Below are 22,127 nucleotides of genomic sequence, written 5' to 3'. Positions count from 1 at the left end.
GTGACACACACGGGGACATGTGGGTGACACGTGGGTGACACACACGGGTGACACACACGGGGGACACGTGGATGACACGTGGGTGACACGTGGGTGACACACACGGGGGACACGCGGGTGACATGCGGGTGACACACACGGGTGACACACACGGGTGACACACACGGGGGACACACGTGAAACGCGGGGAACACACACGGGTGACACGTGGGTGACACACGGGGGACACGCGGGTGACACGTGGGTGACACACACGGGGGTGACACACACGTGGCACACGCGGGGTGACACACGGGGGGGGTGGGGGGAGGAGGGTGTGTGGGTTCCGCCGCGAGCTCCGGCGCGTACCGAGCACCCGTCGTGCAGCGCCTGCACGTAGCGTGCGTTGCTCTCGCGCGAGATCTCCTCCTCGTTGGCGGCGAGGAAACGCAGCGCCTGGGCCGTGCCGGGGGGGGGCGCCGTCGTGGGGGGCGACGGCGGCGGCTGCGGCGGGGGGGGCCCCCCCTCCGGCGGCGCGGGGTGCCCCCCACGCCACCGAGCGCTGGCACAGGTAAGTGAAGTTCTGGCGAGCGGTGGCGCTCAGCAGGCGCAGGAAAGTCATCTGCACCGAGGGCAGCGAGCCGCCCTCCGCGTCCACGTAGGCCAGCTGTGTCGCACGCACGCACGCACACGCGCGCACACACGCACAGTGAACGATTTCCCCAGCGCCTGTTACATGTGTGCGTGTATGTGTAGTAGTAGGCATGTGTGTGTGTGTGTCTGCGTGAGCGTGCGAGTGCATGTGTCTCGGCGTGTCTGTGTGTGCTACTCTGGGATCGCCTCCCCATCAACAAGAGGCGATGAGTGGTGGTGGTGGTGGTGGTTATGAACATCAGTGGCATGATGCAGACAAGGGGCGATGAGTCGTATGCCTTCTAATAACCTATCACAGGTGCTGGCTAAAGTGGCCCCTCGGGATAGAGTCATCCTGTTGGGTGACTTTAATGCCCGAGTGGGTCATGATGCTGGCACCTGGTCTGGAGTGATTGGAAGGCATGGGCCAGATCAGCTCAATAACAACGGTAGGAGGCTGCTAGATTTTTGTGCAGCCCATGGGCTTGTAATTACCAACACGCTGTTCCGGCATCGGCGCATCCACACAACATCATGGATGCACGGCAGGTCCAAGCAAGAACATCTGCTGGATTATATAATTATGGGCCAGCGGATGCGGGCCCATGTCCTTGACACCAGGACCTACCGTGGAGCTGATCTGCCCACTGACCATCGGCTAGTCATCTGTAAAATGCGCCTGCCATTCTTCCACTCCGGTGGTGGGTGTACACCCAGGACCCCATTCCAACCCAGTGGCCTGGTCTCAGCTAGCTGATGTGTGCCTGTGTGAGTGTGTGAGTGTGCGTGTGTGTGTGTGCGTGTGTGTGCCTGTATGTGAGTGTGTGTCTGTGTGAGTGTGTGCCTGTGTGTGAGTGTGTGAGTGTGTGTGTGCCTGTATGTGAGTGTGTGTGTGTGTCTGTGTGAGTGTGTGCCTGTATGCGTGTGTGCGTGTGTGTGTGAGCGGTGCCGGACGGGCAACTCTTTCGTGGACAGTGCTGTGGGGGGAGGGCCAATGCCTATTGGCCCTCTCTCCTCATGGCGTCTGTGACCACCACAGTGGCTAAACGAGGTCTCTGGACGGGTGCGAGGGGCTGGTAACCCCTCCACCTTCAATTAATTACCACGAATTTAAAATGTAACTAAGAAGCTTGTGCCGGAGGCCCCGAGGGGACAGGCGTCTATGACGTCTCCTGGCCAAACCCCAATTGGCGGAGCCAGGAGATTGAAACTTTACCCTCGGGGCTCCTCCAGAAACAACGCAAAACCACTTTGTGTGGCCACGTGGAATGTTCGAACGCCCATTGCGGAGGAGAGGCTTCCACTCCTCTGTCGGGAGCTGGACCGGTACCGCCTGGATTTCTATGGCATTCAGGAGGTCCGGTGGACTGGTTCTGGCTCCTGCCACCATGAGGGGTGGACAGTCCTCTACTCGGGGCAGGAGACTGCCAAACAACAGGGTGTGTGGCTCTTCTTCTGAACAAAAGAATGAAGGGGGCATGGGAGCCAGATCAGCTCAATAACAACGGTAGGAGGCTGCTAGATTTTTGTGCAGCCCATGGGCTTGTAACTACCAACACGCTCTTCCGGCATCGGCGCATCCACACAACATCATGGATGCATGCCGGGTCCAAGCATAGTGACGGACCAGCGGATGCGAGCCCATGTCCTTGACACCAGGACCTACCGTGGAGCTGATCTGCCCACTGACCATCGGTTAGTCATCTGTAAGATGCGCCTGCCATTCTTCCACTCCGGTGGTGGGTGTACACCCAGGACCCCATTCCAACCCAGTGGCCTGGTCTCAGCTAGCTGATATGTGCCTGTGCGTGAGTGTGCGTGAGTGTGCGTGAGTGTGCCTGTGTGTGAGTGTGTGTGCCTGTATGTGAGTGTGTGTCTGTGTGTGTGTGTGCCTGTATGTGAGTGTGTGTGTGTGCCTGTGTGTGAGTGTGTGTCTTTATGTGAGTGTGTGTGTGAGTGTGCGTGTGTGCCTGTGTGAGTGTGTGTGAGTGTGTGTGTGAGTGTGTGTGTGTGCCTGTGTGAGTGTGTGTGTGCCTGTGTGAGTGTGTGTGTGCCTGTGTGTGTCTGTGGGTATGTGAGAGTGTGTGTGAGTGTGTGTGTATGTGTGTGTGAGTGTGTGTGTGTGCCTGTGTGTGTATGTGTGTGCCTGTATGTAAGTGTGTGTGCCTGTGTGTGATTGTGCCTGTATGTGTGTGCCTGTATGCGTGTGTGTGCCTGTATGTGTGTGCCTGTATGCGTGTGTGTGTGTGTGTGTGTCTGTATGTGCGTGTGTGTGCCTGTATGCGTGTGTCTGTATGTGAGTGTGTGTGTGAGTGTGTAAGTGTATGCGTGTGAGTGTGTGTGTGCCTGTATGTGTGTGTGTGTGTGCCTGTATGCGTGTGCCTGTATGTGAGTGTGAGTGTGTGTGCGCGTACCATCCTGCCTGTGCCGAACTCACTAAACCACGTCCCTGGTTTCTCGTGCAGCCATTGGCCCATCTTGGCCTGGAGAAGAGGGCCCAGGGTACAGGGGTATTGACACTTCACAGCAGAAGGCACAGTGGCCGATTTAAGTGAACAAAACTATGAACCGTTTTTTTTTATATTCGTAGGTTTTTTTCGGTAAAGTCACGTAGGTAAAACATTTAAATTAATAACAGTAAAATCAAAATAAAATAAAAAATCACGACGTTTCGGAGGCAATTTACTTGATGCAGCTGTCGTGGCTGTGACGGTTCCACCTGAAGACGGAAGCTTGTGTTGCCTCCGAAACGTCGTGATTTTTATTTTATTTTTTATTTTATTTAACTTTTATTAATAAAACAATTTTTTACCTACGTGACTTTACCGAAAACACCTAAGAAAATGAATCCTTGCAGTCACGAAAGCTTCAAATCTAGAACCGTTTTTTTCTTTTTTTTACCAGATTAAGGCCTCACTGAGCTGTGTAATTCTGTTTATAAGAAGGCCCTGACGTGGCCAACGCAAATTATAGCAGATCAACGAAGTGGCTTATCATCTTTATATTTCGATTAAAGCTTTCGTGACTGCATGGATTCATATTCCTGGTTCTTTCGGTAAAGTCACGTAGAAGGGAAATAATATAGGACGGCTGCTTGCGTTGTGGCCGAAACGTCGTGAGAATTTTATTTTATCGTGTTTTATTTTTATTATTTCATCTTTATATTCTGCTGGTCTTTCGCTAAAGCCACGTAGATAGGAATATAATAATTAAAATATCACGACGTTTCGATCGCAACGCAAGCAATCGTCATCAGGTGAAAAACATAGATATAGCGGGAGAGCTGTCAGAATATTAATTGCTGCAGTCACGAAAGCTTCAAGTCAAGATTTGGCTCGTCATCGTGTGGACAATTATCACGGACAAATAATCTAAACGTGTGTTTCTACAGACTGGTAGACCCACAGAGACCCACACTCATAGAGACCCATTAGAGACCAATACTCATCAAGACCCACAGAGACCAATACTCATCAAGACCCACAGAGACCCACACTCATAGAGATCTATAGACCCACACAGACTCATAGAGATCCATAGAGACCCACACTCATAGAGACCCATTAGAGACCAATACTCATCAAGACCCACAGAGACCCACACTCATAGAGATCTATAGACCCACACAGACCCATAGAGACCCACAGAGACCCACACTCATAGAGACCCACAGAGACCCACACTCATAGAGACCCACAGAGACCCACACTCATAGAGACCCACAGAGACTCACACTCATAAAGATCTATAGACCCACACAGACTCATAGAGACCCACATAGACCCATAGAGACCCACAGAGACCCACACTCATAGAGACCCATTAGAGACCAATACTCATCAAGACCCACAGAGACCCACACTCATAGAGATCTATAGACCCACACAGACTCATGGAGACCCATAGAGACCCACAGAGACCCACACTCATAGAGATCTATAGACCCACACAGACTCATAGAGACCCATAGAGACCCACAGAGACCCACACTCATAGAGATCTATAGACCCACACAGACTCATAGAGACCCACAGAGACCCACAGAGACTCACACTCATAAAGATCTATAGACCCACACAGACTCATAGAGACCCACATAGACCCATAGAGACCCACAGAGACCCACACTCATAGAGACCCATTAGAGACCAATACTCATCAAGACCCACAGAAACCCACACTCATAGAGATCTATAGACCCACACAGACCCATAGAGACCCACAGAGACCCACACTCATAGAGACCCATTAGAGACCAATACTCATCAAGACCCACAGAGACCCACACTCATAGAGATCTATAGACCCACACAGACCCATAGAGACCCACAGAGACCCACACTCATAGAGACCCATTAGAGACCAATACTCATCAAGACCCACAGAGACCCACACTCATAGAGATCTATAGACCCACACAGACCCATAGAGACCCACAGAGACCCACACTCATAGAGATCTATAGACCCACACTCATAGAGACCCAGAGACCCACAGAGACCCACAGAGACCCACACCAACAGAGAGGGGAGAGGGGAGAGGGGAGAGAGGGGCGCAGTAAAAGGTTACGAAAAACCACCGCTCCAGTTGGACAAACTCCATTTTTTTGTTCGCTTAAACGGGGGCGGGGGGGGGGGGGCCAGGCGACGAGTTTCAATTCACGTGGGGGGGGGGGGGCCCTCACGTGGGGGGGGGGCCCTCACGTGGGGGCCCCCCGCCCCCCCACCCCAGCACCACGAGAGCGGTGAGCAGCTGGCGACGGCTCACCGCGGCGGAGGTCTTCTCGGGGAAGAGGCAGGTCTCCCCGCCTGCGGTGAAGTTGCAGAACGCCTTGAACGCGTCACCAGCGCAGCCCTGGTTGGGGTCGATGAAGTACTCCCCTGTACGGGGGGTAGGGGGTGGGGGGGTAGGGGGTGGGGGGTAGGGGGTGGGGGGTAGGGGGACATGAAGACAACTCTCATCATCGTCATCATCGTGGTCATCATCATCGCCATCATCGTCGTCGTCATTGTCATCATCACCGTCGTCATCGACATCGCCGTCGTCATCGTCGTCATTGTCGTCGTTATCGACATCATCGTCGTCATCATCATCAACATGACCGTCGTCATCGTCGTCATCGTCGTCGTCGTCATCATCACCGTCGTCATCAACATCACCGTCATCATCGTCTTCATCTTCATGGCGATCATCGTTTCCATCATGTATGTGTGTGAGCGTGCGTATGTAAGTGTGCGTGTGTAAGTGTGCGTGTGTAAGTGTGCGTGTAAGTGTGCGTGTGTAAGTGTGCGTGTGTAAGTGTGTGTGTGTAAGTGTGCGTGTTTAAGTGTGCGTGTGTAAGTGTGTGTGTGTAAGTGTGCGTGTGTAAGTGTGCGTGTGTAAGTGTGCGTGTGTAAGTGTGCGTGTGTAAGTGTGCGTGTGTAAGTGCGCGTGTGTAAGTGCGCGTGTGTAAGTGTGTGTGCGTGTGTGCGTGTGTATGTCTGTGTGCGTGCATGCGTGTGTAAGTGTGCATGTGTAACTGCGTGCGTGCGTGTGTGCGCGTGTGTGCGTGTGTGCGTGCATGCGTGCGTGCGTGCGTACGTGTGTGCGTGCGCGTGTGCGTGCGTGCGTGCGTGCGTAAGTGTGCGTGTGTAAGTGTGCGTGTGTAAGTGTGCGTGTGTGCGTGTGTAAGTGTGCGTGCGTGCGTGTGTAAGTGCGCGTGTGTAAGTGTGCGTGTGTAAGTGTGCGTGTGTAAGTGTGCGTGTGTAAGTGTGCGTGTGTAAGTGCGCGTGTGTAAGTGCGCGTGTGTAAGTGTGCGTGTGTAAGTGTGCGTGCGTGCGTGTGTAAGTGTGCGTGTGTGCGTGTGTAAGTGTGCGTGTGTGCGTGCGCGTGCGTGCGTGCGTGTCCGCGTGCGTGCGTGCATGCGTGTGCGTGCGTGTCCGCGTGCGTGCGTGCATGCGTGTGCGTGCGTGTCCGCGTGCGTGCGTGCGCCCGCGCCCCACCGCACCGTCCGTGAGCTCCGGCTGGCTGAGCCGCAGGTCGGTGCAGGTGCGAGCGGGGTTGTCGCGCGTGCCCAGCGGGTACTTGATGGTCTCCAGCTCGCGCTTCAGGGCGCCCAGCGAGTTGAAGATCTCGTCGAGGTCACCGCCAGCGCCGCCGGTCGCGTCAGCGGCCTCCGCCTCCTCCGCCTCCTCGCCGCGGTCGGGCTGCGAGCCGTCCACGGAGCGCCGGTTCTTCTTGGAGCTCATCAGAGGCAGAGGCTGGATGATCTCTCCTGGGGGGCCCTGACAACAACCGCCCCCCCCCCCCCACAAACGTCAACGCAGCCCCCCCCACCTACGTACATTCACGTGTATGTACATACATACATGTGTGTGCGTACACGTGCATGCATGTGCGTACGTGCATGCATGCGTGTACGTACGTGCGCGTGTACGTACGTACATGCGTGTACGTACGTACGTGCGCGTGTACGTACGTGCGCGTGTACGTACGTCATCGGGGAACGGACCCCCACCCCCCCCCCCCCGCCGCGGTGAGAGAGAAGAAGAGGAGGATGAATAACAAAATGTTGTTGAACTTTCACGGGTGCAGGGAAGCTCCCTCACAGGGCGGCGCACACTCACCGGGGGTCCCGGGGCTCCGGGAGGACCCAACTCTCCCTTAGGCCCAGCCGATCCCTGCAACGCAAACACCGCGGCAACATCAGCGCCTCGCTCGCAACCTCGCTCGCCAACTCGCTCGCCAACTCGCTCGCCAACTCGCTCACCACCCCGCTCACCACCTCGCTCGCCAACTCGCTCACCACCTCGCTCACCACCTCGCTCGCAACCTCGCTCGCCAACTCGCTCACCACCCCGCTCACCACCTCGCTCACCACCTCGCTCGCCAACTCGCTCACCACCCCGCTCACCACCTCGCTCGCCAACTCGCTCGCCAACTCGCTCACCACCCCGCTCACCACCTCGCTCACCACCTCGCTCGCAACCTCGCTCGCCAACTCGCTCACCACCTCGCTCGCCAACTCGCTCGCCAACTCGCTCACCACCCCGCTCACCACCTCGCTCACCACCTCGCTCGCAACCTCGCTCGCCAACTCGCTCACCACCTCGCTCGCCAACTCGCTCACCACCTCGCTCACCACCTCGCTCGCAACCTCGCTCGCCAACTCGCTCACCACCCCGCTCACCACCTCGCTCGCCAACTCGCTCGCCAACTCGCTCACCACCCCGCTCACCACCTCGCTCGCCAACTCGCTCGCCAACTCGCTCGCCAACTCGCTCGCCAACTCGCTCGCCAACTCGCTCACCACCTCGCTCGCAACCTCGCTCGCCAACTCGCTCGCCAACTCGCTCACCACCCCGCTCACCAACTCGCTCGCCAACTCGCTCGCCAACTCGCTCACCAACTCGCTCGCCAACTCGCTCACCAACTCGCTCGCCAACTCGCTCACCACCTCGCTCGCAACCTCGCTCGCCAACTCGCTCGCCAACTCGCTCGCCAACTCGCTCGCCAACTCGCTCGCCAACTCGCTCACCACCCCGCTCACCAACTCGCTCGCCAACTCGCTCACCACCTCGCTCGCAACCTCGCTCGCCAACTCGCTCGCCAACTCGCTCGCCAACTCGCTCGCCAGCTCGCTCGCCACCTCGCTCGCCAACTCGCTCGCCAACTCGCTCGCCAACTCGCTCGCCAACTCGCTCGCCACCTCGCTCGCCAACTCGCTCGCCAACTCGCTCGCCACCCCGCTCGCCAACTCGCTCGCCACCTCGCTCGCCAACTCGCTCGCCACCTCGCTCGCCACCCCGCTCGCCACCTCGCTCGCCAACTCGCTCGCCAACTCGCTCGCCAACTCGCTCGCCAACTCGCTCGCCAACTCGCTCGCCAACTCGCTCGCCACCTCGCTCGCCACCTCGCTCGCCACCTCGCTCGCCAACTCGCTCGCCAACTCGCTCGCCAGCTCGCTCGCCAGCTCGCTCGCCAGCTCGCTCGCCAGCTCGCTCGCCAACTCGCTCGCCACCTCGCTCGCCACCTCGCTCGCCAACTCGCTCGCCACCTCGCTCGCCAACTCGCTCGCCAACTCGCTCGCCAGCTCGCTCGCCAGCTCGCTCGCCAGCTCGCTCGCCACCTCGCTCGCCACCTCGCTCGCCACCTCGCTCGCCAACTCGCTCGCCACCTCGCTCGCCAACTCGCTCGCCAACTCGCTCGCCACCTCGCTCGCCAACTCGCTCGCCAACTCGCTCGCCACCTCGCTCGCCACCTCGCTCGCCAACTCGCTCGCCACCTCGCTCGCCACCTCGCTCGCCAACTCGCTCGCCACCTCGCTCGCCACCTCGCTCGCCACCTCGCTCGCCACCTCGCTCGCCACCTCGCTCGCCACCTCGCTCGCCACCTCGCTCGCCAGCTCGCTCGCCACCTCGCTCGCCAGCTCGCTCGCCAGCTCGCTCGCCAGCTCGCTCGCCACCTCGCTCGCCAGCTCGCTCGCCACCTCGCTCGCCACCTCGCTCGCCAACTCGCTCGCCAACTCGCTCGCCAACTCGCTCGCCAACTCGCTCGCCACCTCGCTCGCCACCTCGCTCGCCACCTCGCTCGCCAGCTCGCTCGCCACCTCGCTCGCCAGCTCGCTCGCCAGCTCGCTCGCCAGCTCGCTCGCCAGCTCGCTCGCCACCTCGCTCGCCAGCTCGCTCGCCACCTCGCTCGCCAACTCGCTCGCCAACTCGCTCGCCAACTCGCTCGCCACCTCGCTCGCCAACTCGCTCGCCACCTCGCTCGCCAACTCGCTCGCCAACTCGCTCGCCAACTCGCTCGCCACCTCGCTCACCAAAACGCTCGCCAACTCGCTCACCACTGCGCTTACCATCCCACTCTCGACATTGCTGTACACGTGTGTGTGTGTGTACACGTGCGTGTGTGTACACGTGCATGTGTGTACACGTGTGTGTGTGTGCACGTGTGTATGTGTGTGTACACGTGTGTATGTGTGTACACGTGCGTGTGTGTACACGTGTGTGTGTGTACACGTGTGTGTGTGTGTGCACGTGCGTGTGTGTACACGTGTGTGTGTATGTGTACACGTGTGTGTGTGTATGTGTGTACACGTGTGTGTGTACACGTGCATGTGTGTGTACACGTGTGTGTGTACACGTGTGTGTGTGTACACGTGCGTGTGTGTGTACACGTGCGTGTGTGTACACGTGCGTGTGTGTGTACACGTGCGTGTGTGTGTACACGTGTGTGTGTGTACACGTGCGTGTATGTGTACACGTGCGTGTGTGTACACGTGTGTGTGTGTGTACACGTGCGTGTGTGTGTACACGTGTGTGTGTGTGTGTGCGCACACTCACCGATGCACCTTTAGCTCCCTTTGGTCCTGGAGCACCCTGTTCAGAGACACGCGGAGACACACAGAGACACACAGACACACACAGAGACACACACAGGGAGACACACAGAGACACACAGACACACACAGAGACACACAGAGACACACAGAGACACACGCACATAGAGACACACAGAGAGACACAGACACACAGAGACACACACAGGGAGACACACAGACACACACAGAGACACACAGAGACACACAGACACACACAGAGACACACAGACACACAGAGACACACGCACAGAGAACATACAGAGAGACACGCACAGAGAGACACACAGAGAGACACAGAGACACACGCACAAAGAGACACACATGCACACAAAAACACAGAGAGACACACACGGAGACACAGGGAGACACGTGGAGACACAGTGAGACACGTGGAGACACAGGGAGACACGTGGAGACACAGGGAGACACGCGGGGATATGGTGAGCAGGGGTGCAGCGGTTAGCGCACTGCGCTACAAACCCAGCAATCCGCTGGTATGAAGCACGTATGCCGTGTGTGTGGTGTATGGGGTGTGTGTGTTGTGCGTGGTGTGTGTGTGGTGTGTGTGATGTGTGTGGTGTGTGTGGTGTATGGGGTGTGTGTGGTGTGCGTGGTGTGTGTGTGGTGTGTGTGATGTGTGTGGTGTGTGTGTGGTATGGGGTGTGTGTGATGTGTGTGTGGTGTGCTGTGTGTGCTGTGTGCTGTGTGTGCTGTGTGTGGTGTGCTGTGTGCTGTGTGTGGTGTGTGATGTGTATGATGTGTGTGCTGTGGTGTGTGCTGTGTGTGCTGTGTGTGATGTGTGGTGTGCTGTGTATATGTGTGTGGTGTGCTGTGTGTGGTGTGTGCTGTGTGTGATGTGTGTGATGTGTGTGATGTGTGTGCTGTGTGTGGTGTGTGTATGTGTGTGGTATGCTGTGTGATGTGTATGATGTGTGTGATGTGTGTGCTGTGTGTGCTGTGTGATGTGTATGATGTGTGTGCTGTGTGTGCTGTGTGTGCTGTGTGTGCTGTGTGTGCTGTGTGTATGTGTGTGGTATGCTGTGTGATGTGTGTGATGTGTGTGCTGTGGTGTGTGCTGTGTGTGCTGTGTGTGGTATGCTGTGTGATGTGTGTGATGTGTGTGCTGTGTGTGCTGTGTGTATGTGTGTGGTATGCTGTGTGATGTGTGTGATGTGTGTGCTGTGGTGTGTGCTGTGTGTGCTGTGTGTGCTGTGTGTGCTGTGTGTGGTGTGTGTGGTGTGTGTGGTATGCTGTGTGATGTGTATGATGTGTATGATGTGTGTGCTGTGTGTATGTGTGTGGTATGCTGTATGATGTGTATGATGTGTGTGCTGTGTGTATGTGTGTGGTATGCTGTGTGATGTGTATGATGTGTATGATGTGTGTGCTGTGTGTATGTGTGTGGTATGCTGTGTGATGTGTGTGATGTGTATGATGTGTATGATGTGTGTGCTGTGTGTATGTGTGTGGTATGCTGTGTGATGTGTGTGATGTGTGTGCTGTGGTGTGTGTGGTGTGCTGTGTGTGTGGTGTGGTGTGTGTGGTATGCTGTGTGATGTGTGTGCTGTGTGTGGTGTGCTGTGTGATGTGTGTGCTGTGTGATGTGTGATGTGTGTGATGTGTGTGCTGTGCTCACAGGGTGGCCAGCGGATCCTCCAGGGCCAGATGGCCCAGCCGGGCCTGGAATTCCCTGTGACGGACACACACACACACAGACACACAGACATGAAGACACACAGACACACACAGATAGACCGTGACACACAGACACACACAAACCGTGACACACAGACACACACACGCATAGACCAGGACACACAGACCGTGACACACAGACACACACACATACAAGACACACACACGCATAGACCAGGACACACAGACCGTGACACACAGACACACACACACACAAGACACACACGCATAGACCGTGACACACAGACATACACGCACAAGACACGCACGCATAGACCGCCACACACAGACACACACAGACACACACAGACCGTGACACACACACATAGACCATCACACACAGACACACAAACCGTGACACACAGACACACACACACAAGACACGCACGCATAGACCGTGACACACAGACACACACAGACCGTGACACACACACACAGACCGTGACACACACACACACAGACACATAGACCGTGACACACAGACACACACAGACCGTGACACACACACAGACCGTGACACACACACACACAGACACATAGACCGTGACACACAGACACACACAGACCGTGACACACACACAGACCGTGACACACACACACACAGACACATAGACCGTGACACACAGACACACACACACACAAGACACACACAGACTGTGACACACAGACACACACACACAAGACACACACAGACTGTGACACAGACACATAGACCGTGACACACAGACACACACACACACACAGACCGTGACACACACACACACATAGACCATGACACACAGACACACACAGACGGTGACACACAGACACACACACACAGACCGTGTCACACACACACACAGACGGTAACACACACACACACAGACGGTGACACACACACACACACACAGACACATAGACCGTGACACACAAACACACACAAGACACACACAGACTGTGACACACACACATAGACCATGACACACAGACACACACAGACGGTGACACACAGACACACACACACACAGACCGTGACACACACACACACGCAGACACACATCCACACTCAACCAGCAAGGCCACCACGTGCCGTGGTTGTTTCCCGACGGGCCTGGTGGGATCATTGGGATCAGGCCTCTCTGTACCTGGCCCCACCACGGAGGTAGCCCCCCACCACAGAGGTAGCCCCACCACAGAGGTAGCCCCACCACAGAGGTAGCCCCCCCACCACAGAGGTAGCCCCCCACCACAGAGGTAGCCCCACAACAGAGGTAGCCCCACCACAGAGGTAGCCCCCCACCACAGAGGTAGCCCCACCACGGAGGTAGCCCCCCACCACAGAGGTAGCCCCACCACAGAGGTAGCCCCACCACAGAGGTAGCCCCACCACAGAGGTAGCCCCCCACTACAGAGGTAGCCCCACCACAGAGGTAGCCCCCCACCACAGAGGTAGCCCCACCACAGAGGTAGCCCCCCACCACAGAGGTAGCCCCCCGCCACAGAGGTAGCCCCACCACGGAGGTAGCCCCCCACCACAGAGATAGCCCCCCCACCACAGAGGTAGCCCCCCACCACAGAGGTAGCCCCACCACAGAGGTAGCCCCCCACCACAGAGGTAGCCCCCCACCACAGAGGTAGCCCCCCACCACAGAGGTAGCCCCACCACAGAGGTAGCCCCCCACTACAGAGGTAGCCCCACCACAGAGGTAGCCCCACCACAGAGGTAGCCCCCCACCACAGAGGTAGCCCCACCACAGAGGTAGCCCCCCACCACAGAGGTAGCCCCACCACAGAGGTAGCCCCCCACCACAGAGGTAGCCCCCCGCCACAGAGGTAGCCCCACCACGGAGGTAGCCCCCCACCACAGAGATAGCCCCCCCACCACAGAGGTAGCCCCCCCACCACAGAGGTAGCCCCCCACCACAGAGGTAGCCCCACCACAGAGGTAGCCCCCCACCACAGAGGTAGCCCCCCACCACAGAGGTAGCCCCCCACCACAGAGGTAGCCCCCCACCACAGAGGTAGCCCCCCACCACAGAGGTAGCCCCCCACCGCAGAGATAGCCCCCCACCGCAGAGATAGCCCCCACCGCAGAGGTAGCCCCCCACCGCAGAGGTAGCCCCCTACCACAGAGATAGCCCCCTACCACAGAGATAGCCCCCTACCACAGAGGTAGCCCCCCACCACAGAGGTAGCCCCACCACAGAGGTAGCCCCCCCACCACAGAGGTAGCCCCACCACAGAGGTAGCTCCCCACCGCAGAGGTAGCCCCACCACAGAGGTAGCCCCCCACCACAGAGGTAGCCCCCCACCACAGAGGTAGCCCCCCACCACAGAGGTAGCCCCACCACAGAGGTAGCCCCACCGCAGAGGTAGCCCCCCACCACAGAGATAGCCCCCCACCACAGAGATAGCCCCCCACCACAGAGATAGCCCCCCTCCACAGAGGTAGCCCCCCACCACAGAGATAGCCCCCCACCACAGAGATAGCCCCCCACCACAGAGATAGCCCCCCACCGCAGAGGTAGCCCCCCACCACGTACCTGTTCTCCCTTGGGCCCCCGCGTGCCGGCGGGCCCCGAGAGTCCTCTGTCGCCCTTCTCTCCCTGCTCGCCCGGGGGGCCGATGAGGCCGATGAGGCCGGAGTGTCCCTGCGCGGAGCGGAGATGTGGGGGGGGGGGGGGGGGGCACGGGGGGGGGGAAGACAAAGACAAAGGTCACCCGGGTAGCCTTCGACAAGACTGGCTGGGGGGCAAGCCGTGCCACCGGTCAGCATACACACAAAGACAAAGATCCCCCGTGTAGCCCTAACAGACTGTGGGGGCAAGTGCTGTTAGCAAGTAGCAGCAGCAGCGCCTATGAAGGCTACCGGCGCTGTGGCACACAAGGGGGTGGGTGGCCAGCACCACGCCCGGCCGCCTTTGTCTCCCCAGTGGCGATGTTCACTACGCTGCACCAGATGTACTCATTTGAGGCTGAGTCGACCTAGCGCTGCGCTAACCGCTGCACCACCACTCCCCGGCCTCCCCCTCTCACCTTCTGTCCCTTGGACCCGGAGTCTCCCTTGAGTCCGGGAAGTCCCGGCGGACCCTGCACACGTGACAGCGCCGACGACACGGGGGGCGGCCGTGGGTCAGAGGTCGCAACCGGGTACCCGATACCCGTACCCTACCCGATACCCGGCTACCCGTACCCGGCCGGGTATGGGTAGGGTACGGGTAGGGTACGGGTAGGGTACGGGTACGGGTAGGGTATGGGTACGGTACGGGTAGGGTACGGACGGGTAGGGTACGGTTAGGGTACGGGTAGGGTACGGGTAGGGTACGGGTAGGGTACGGGTATGGGTAGGGTATGGGTACGGTACGGGTAGGGTACGGACGGGTAGGGTACGGGTAGGGTACGGGTAGGGTAGGGAACGGATAGGGTACGGGTAGGGTACAGGTAGGGTACGGGTAGGGTACGGTACGGGTAGGGTACGGGTACGGGTAGGGTACGGGTAGGGTACGGGTAGGGTACGGGTACGGGTAGGGTACGGGTAGGGTACGGGTAGGGTACGGGTAGGGTACGGTACGGGTAGGGTACAGGTAGGGTACGGGTAGGGTAGGGTACGGATAGGGTACGAGTAGGGTACGGGTAGGGTACGGGTAGGGTACGGGTAGGGTATGGGTAGGGTAGGGTACGGATAGGGTACGGGTAGGGTACGGGTAGGGTACGGGTAGGGTACGGTACGGGTAGGGTACGGGTACGGGTAGGGTACGGGTAGGGTACGGGTAGGGTACGGGTACGGGTAGGGTACGGGTAGGGTACGGGTAGGGTACGGGTAGGGTACGGGTATGGGTAGGGTATGGGTACGGTACGGGTAGGGTACGGACGGGTAGGGTACGGGTAGGGTACGGGTAGGGTAGGGTACGGATAGGGTACGGGTAGGGTACAGGTAGGGTACGGGTAGGGTACGGTACGGGTAGGGTACGGGTACGGGTAGGGTACGGGTAGGGTACGGGTAGGGTACGGGTACGGGTAGGGTACGGGTAGGGTACGGGTAGGGTACGGGTAGGGTACGGTACGGGTAGGGTACAGGTAGGGTACGGGTAGGGTAGGGTACGGATAGGGTACGAGTAGGGTACGGGTAGGGTACGGGTAGGGTACGGGTAGGGTACGGGTAGGGTAGGGTACGGATAGGGTACGGGTAGGGTACAGGTAGGGTACGGGTAGGGTACGGTACGGGTAGGGTACGGGTACGGGTAGGGTACGGGTAGGGTACGGGTAGGGTACGGGTAGGGTACGGGTAGGGTACGGGTAGGGTACGGTACGGGTAGGGTACAGGTAGGGTACGGGTAGGGTAGGGTACGGATAGGGTACGAGTAGGGTACGGGTAGGGTACGGGTAGGGTACGGGTAGGGTACGGTACGGGTAGGGTACGGGAAGGGTACGGGTAGGGTACAGGTACGGGTACGGTACGGGTACGGTACGGGTACGGGTAGGGTACGGGTAGAGTACGGGTAGAGTACGGGTACGGTACGGGTACGGTACGGGTACGGTACGGGTACGGGTAGGGTACGGTTAGGGTACGGGTACGGGTAGGGTACGGTTAGGGTACGGGTACGGGTAGGGTACGGGTAGGGTCTGGGTGCGGGTACGGGTAGGGTACGGGTAGGGTACGGGTAGGGTACGGGTATGGGTACGGGTAGGGTACGGGTAGGGTACGGGTACGGGTAGGGTACGTGTAGGGTAGGGTACGGGTAGGGTACAGGTACGGGTAGGGTACGGGTACGTGTAGGGTACGTGTAGGGTACGGGTAGGGTACGGGTAGGGTACGGGTACGGGTAGGGTACGGGTAGGGTACGGGTACGGGTAGGGTACGGGTAGGGTACGGGTAGGGTACGGGTAGGGTACGGGTAGGGTACGGGTACGTGTAGGGTACGGGTAGGGTAGGGTACGGGTAGGGTACAGGTACGGGTAGGGTACGGGTAGGGTACGGGTAGGGTACGGGTACGGGTAGGGTACGGGTACGGGTAGGGTACGGGTAGGGTCTGGGTGCGGGTACGGGTAGGGTACGGGTAGGGTACGGGTAGGGTACGGGTATGGGTACGGGTAGGGTACGGGTAGGGTACGGGTAGGGTACGGGTACGGGTAGGGTACGGGTATGGGTACGGGTACGTGTAGGGTACGTGTAGGGTACGGGTAGGGTACGGGTAGGGTACGGGTAGGGTACGGGTATGGGTACGGGTAGGGTACGGGTAGGGTACGGGTACGGGTAGGGTACGGGTAGGGTACGGGTAGGGTACGGGTACGTGTAGGGTACGGGTAGGGTAGGGTACGGGTAGGGTACGGGTAGGGTACGGGTAGGGTACGGGTACGGGTAGGGTACGGGTAGGGTACGGGTACGGGTAGGGTACGGGTAGGGTACGGGTACGGGTAGGGTACGGGTAGGGTACGGGTAGGGTACGGGTAGGGTACGGGTAGGGTACGGGTACGGGTAGGGTACGGGTAGGGTACGTGTAGGGTACGGGTAGGGTACGGGTAGGGTACGGGTACGGGTAGGGTACGGGTAGGGTACGGGTAGGGTACGGGTAGGGTACAGGTACGGGTAGGGTACGGGTACGGGTAGGGTACGGGTAGGGTACGGGTAGGGTACAGGTACGGGTAGGGTACGGGTACGGGTAGGGTACGGGTAGGGTACGGGTAGGGTACGGGTAGGGTACGGGTAAGGTACGGGTAGGGTACGGGTACGGGTAGGGGTACGGGTAGGGTACGGGTAGGGTACGGGTAGGGTACGGGTACGGGTAGGGTACGGGTAGGGTACGGGTAGGGTACGGGTAGGGTACGGGTAGGGTACGGGTAGGGTACGGGTACGGGTAGGGTACGGGTACGGGTAGGGTACGGGTAGGGTACGGGTAGGGTACGGGTACGGGTAGGGTACGGGTAGGGTACGGGTAGGGTACGGGTAGGGTAGGGTACGGGTAGGGTACGGGTAGGGTACGGGTAGGGTACGGGTACGGTACGGGTAGGGTACGGGTAGAGTACGGGTAGGGTAGGGTACGGGTAGGGTACGGGTAGGGTACGGGTACGGGTAGGGTACGGGTAGGGTACGGGTAGGGTACGGGTAGGGTAGGGTACGGGTAGGGTACGGGTAGGGTACGGGTAGGGTACGGGTACGGGTAGGGTACGGGTAGGGTACGGGTAGGGTACGGGTACGGGTAGGGTACGGGTAGGGTACGGGTAGGGTACGGGTAGGGTACGGGTACGGGTAGGGTACGGGTAGGGTACGGGTACGGGTAGTGTACGGGTAGGGTACGGGTAGGGTAGGGTACGGGTAGGGTACGGGTAGGGTACAGATACGGGTAGGGTACGGGTACGGGTAGGGTACGGGTACGGGTAGGGTACGGGTAGGGTACGGGTAGGGTACGGGTACGGGTAGGGTACGGGTAGGGTACGGGTAGGGTACGGGTAGAGTACGGGTAGGGTACGGGTAGGGTACGGGTACGGGTAGGGTACGGGTACGGGTAGGGTACGGGTAGGGTACGGGTAGGGTAGGGTACGGGTAGGGTACGGGTAGGGTACGGGTAGGGTAGGGTACGGGTAGGGTACGGGTAGGGTAGGGTACGGGTAGGGTAGGGTACGGGTAGGGTACGGGTAGGGTACGGGTACGGGTAGGGTACAGGTACGGGTAGGGTACGGGTAGGGTACGGGTAGGGTACGGTACGGGTACGGTACGGGTACGGGTAGGGTAGGGTACGGGTAGGGTACGGGTACGGGTAGGGTACGGGTAGGGTAGGGGTACGGGTAGGGTACGGGTAGGGTACGGGTAGGGTACGGGTAGGGTACGGGTACGGGTAGGGGTAGGGTACGGGTAGGGTACGGGTACGGGTAGGGTACGGGTAGGGTACGGGTAGGGTACGGGTAGGGTAGGGTACGGGTAGGGTACGGGTAGGGTACGGGTAGGGTAGGGTACGGGTACGGGTAGGGTACGGGTAGGGTACGGGTAGGGTACGGGTAGGGTACGGGTAGGGTACGGGTACGGGTAGGGTACGGGTAGGGTAGGGTACGGGTAGGGTACGGGTAGGGTACGGGTAGGGTAGGGTACGGGTAGGGGTAGGGTACGGGTAGGGTACGGGTAGGGTACGGGTAGGGTAGGGTAGGGTACGGGTAGGGGTAGGGTAGGGTAGGGTACGGGTAGGGGTAGGGTAGGGTAGGGTACGGGTACGGGTAGGGTACGGGTAGGGTACGGGTAAGGTGTCCATAGATGGATGAAAACGTCCGCGGCAGCGAGCGAGAGAAACGTCAAACGAAGCTTCACCCTCGGAGTCTCTCGGTGAAGCCGCGTCGACGGAAAACAACAAAGTCTAAGCAATAATAAAACACCCAATTTCGATTTAAAGCTTTCGTGACTGCAGGGATTCATATTGTTGAGTTCTTTCGGTAAAGTCACGTAGAAGGGAAATGATAAAATAATTAAAATGAAACAATAAAATTCTCACGACGTTTCGATTGCAACGCAAGCAATCATCTTAAGGTGTGAAAATCACGGCAATAAAATTGTGTTTTTTTTCACACCCCATGACGATTGCTTGTGTTGAAATCGAAACGTCGTGAGAATTTTATTTTATTATGTTTTATTTTAATTATTTTATTACTTCCCTTCTACGTGACTTTACCGAAAGAACCAAGAAGATGAATCCCTGCAGTCACGAAAGCTTTAAGTCTAAAATTAAACTAAGCTATCTCTTTGGTTTTTTTCTTACGATGTAAAAGTCCCACTGAGTCACGAGCATCTTTAATTTGTACCACAGGAGGAATCCGAAGATCTGTAAAGCTCTTTAATAGCGGATGTCCAGTGAGGGGACATGGGGTCATAATGTGACAACAATTACAATAGAAAAATGTATCAAGTAAACTATTTTTTATAATCGAACCAGATAAAGCTCACGGGGCTACGAGCTTATTTTATTTACAACTGCAGGAGGAATCCGAGGGTGAGGAGGCGAGGTGAGGGTGAGGGGGTGAGGGTGAGGAGACGGGGTGAGGGTGAGGGGGTGAGGGTGAGGAGACGGGGTGAGGGTGAGGGGGTGAGGGTGAGGGGGTGAGGGTGAGGAGGCGAGGTGAGGGTGAGGGGGTGAGGGTGAGGAGACGGGGTGAGGGTGAGGGGGTGAGGGTGAGGGGGTGAGGGTGAGGGGGTGAGGGGTGAGGAGACGGGGTGAGGGTGAGGGGGCGAGGGTGAGGGTGAGGGGGTGAGGGTGAGGAGACGTGGTGAGGGTGAGGGGGTGAGGGTGAGGAGGCGAGGTGAGGGTGAGGGGGTGAGGGTGAGGAGACGTGGTGAGGGTGAGGGTGAGGGTGAGGGGGCGAGGGTGAGGGGGTGAGGGGTGAGGAGACGGGGTGAGGGTGAGGGTGAGGGGGCGAGGGTGAGGGTGAGGGGGTGAGGGGTGAGGAGACGGGGTGAGGGTGAGGGTGAGGGGGCGAGGGTGAGGGGGCGAGGGTGAGGAGACGTGGTGAGGGTGAGGGTGAGGGGGCGAGGGTGAGGGTGAGGGGGCGAGGGTGAGGAGACGGGGTGAGGGTGAGGGTGAGGGGGCAAGGGTGAGGGTGAGGGGGCGAGGGTGAGGAGACGTGGTGAGGGTGAGGGGGCGAGGGTGAGGGTGAGGGGGTGAGGGTGAGGGTGAGGGGGCGAGGGTGAGGAGACGTGGTGAGGGTGAGGGGGCGAGGGTGAGGGTGAGGGGGCGAGGGTGAGGGTGAGGGGGTGAGGGTGAGGGGGCAAGGGTGAGGAGACGGGGTGAGGGTGAGGGTGAGGGGGCGAGGGTGAGGAGACGGGGTGAGGGTGAGGGTGAGGGGGCGAGGGTGAGGGTGAGGGGGCGAGGGTGAGGAGACGGGGTGAGGGTGAGGGTGAGGGGGCGAGGGTGAGGGGGCGAGGGTGAGGAGACGGGGTGAGGGTGAGGGTGAGGGGGCGAGGGTGAGGGTGAGGGGGCGAGGGTGAGGAGACGTGGTGAGGGTGAGGGGGTGAGGGTGAGGAGGCGTGGTGAGGGTGAGGGGGTGAGGGGTGAGGAGACGGGGTGAGGGGGTGAGGGTGAGGAGACGTGGTGAGGGTGAGGGGGTGAGGGTGAGGAGACGTGGTGAGGGTGAGGAGGCGGGGTGAGGAGACGGGGTGACGAGGCGGGGGTGAGGGGGTGAGGGGGTGAGGGGTGAGGACACGGGGTGAGGGTGAGGGGGTGAGGGGACAGGGTGAGGGTGAGGAGGCGGGGGAGGATGAGGGGGTGAGGAGACGTGGTGAGGGTGTGAGGGTGAGGGGGTGAGGGTGAGGGGTGAGGAGACGTGGTGAGGGTGAGGGGTGAGGGTGAGGAGGTGAGGGTGAGGGGTGAGGAGACGTGGTGAGGGTGAGAGGTGAGGGTGAGGAGACGGGGTGAGGGTGAGGAGGCGTGGTGAGGGTGAGGGGACGGGGTGAGGGTGAGGGGACGGGGTGAGGGTGAGGGGACGGGGTGAGGGTGAGGGGACGGGGTGAGGGTGAGGAGGCGTGGTGAGGGTGAGGGTGAGGGGACGGGGTGAGGGTGAGGAGACGGGGTGAGGGTGAGGGGACGGGGTGAGGGTGAGGGGGGTGAGGGTGAGGAGGCGGGGTGAGGAGGCGGGGTGAGGGTGAGGGGGGTGAGGGTGAGGAGGCGGGGTGAGGGTGAGGGGACGGGGTGAGGGTGAGGGGACGGGGTGAGGGTGAGGGGACGGGGGTGAGGGTGAGGAGGCGTGGTGAGGGTGAGGGTGAGGGGACGGGGTGAGGGTGAGGAGACGGGGTGAGGGTGAGGGGACGGGGTGAGGGTGAGGGGGGTGAGGGTGAGGAGGCGGGGTGAGGAGGCGGGGTGAGGGTGAGGGGGGTGAGGGTGAGGAGGCGGGGTGAGGGTGAGGGGACGGGGTGAGGGTGAGGGGACGGGGTGAGGGGACGGGGTGAGGGTGAGGAGGCGTGGTGAGGGTGAGGGTGAGGGGACGGGGTGAGGGTGAGGAGACGGGGTGAGGGTGAGGGTGAGGGGACGGGGTGAGGGTGAGGAGGGTGAGGGTGAGGAGGCGGGGTGAGGGGGTGAGGACATACCACAGGGCCTGGAGGCCCCTCTGAGCCTCGTATTCCTTGCTTGCCTTGATCACCCTGAGAGACACAGAGACACACACAGAGACACACACACAGAGACACACACACACACAGAGACACAGTGAGACACACACAGTGAGACACACACAGTGAGACACACACACACAGAGACACAGTGAGACACACACAGAGACACAGTGAAACACACACACATAGACACAGTGAGACACACACAGAGACACACACACAGAGACATAGTGAGACACACACACACAGAGACACACACACAGAGACACACACAGAGACACAGTGAGACACACACACAGAGACACAGTGAGACACACACAGTGAGACACACACAGAGACACAGTGAGACACACACAGAGACACACACACACAGAGACACAGTGAAAAACACACAGT

At 59.3% G+C, this 22,127-nt stretch overlaps 1 protein-coding gene across 1 annotated transcript in view; it reads right to left on the bottom strand.

Annotated features, from left to right (window-relative positions):
- Positions 1-22,127, bottom strand: part of LOC144952536 (uncharacterized) — a 208,730-nt gene that overhangs the window by 2,192 nt on the left and 184,411 nt on the right. The window contains 11 exon segments of the mRNA XM_078882985.1: positions 349-555; positions 557-646; positions 3,027-3,095; positions 5,380-5,492; positions 6,599-6,875; positions 7,218-7,271; positions 9,936-9,971; positions 11,610-11,663; positions 14,191-14,298; positions 14,684-14,737; positions 21,708-21,761. Coding sequence (XP_078739111.1) covers positions 349-555; positions 557-646; positions 3,027-3,095; positions 5,380-5,492; positions 6,599-6,875; positions 7,218-7,271; positions 9,936-9,971; positions 11,610-11,663; positions 14,191-14,298; positions 14,684-14,737; positions 21,708-21,761 — 1,116 coding nt within the window.

Source organism: Lampetra fluviatilis, chromosome 68 (genome assembly GCF_964198595.1).
Source record: "Lampetra fluviatilis chromosome 68, kcLamFluv1.1, whole genome shotgun sequence".
NCBI classification, from domain to species: domain Eukaryota; kingdom Metazoa; phylum Chordata; class Hyperoartia; order Petromyzontiformes; family Petromyzontidae; genus Lampetra; species Lampetra fluviatilis.
Note: the sequence above shows the minus strand (reverse complement) of the source record. Positions and strands in the feature narration are given on the sequence as shown.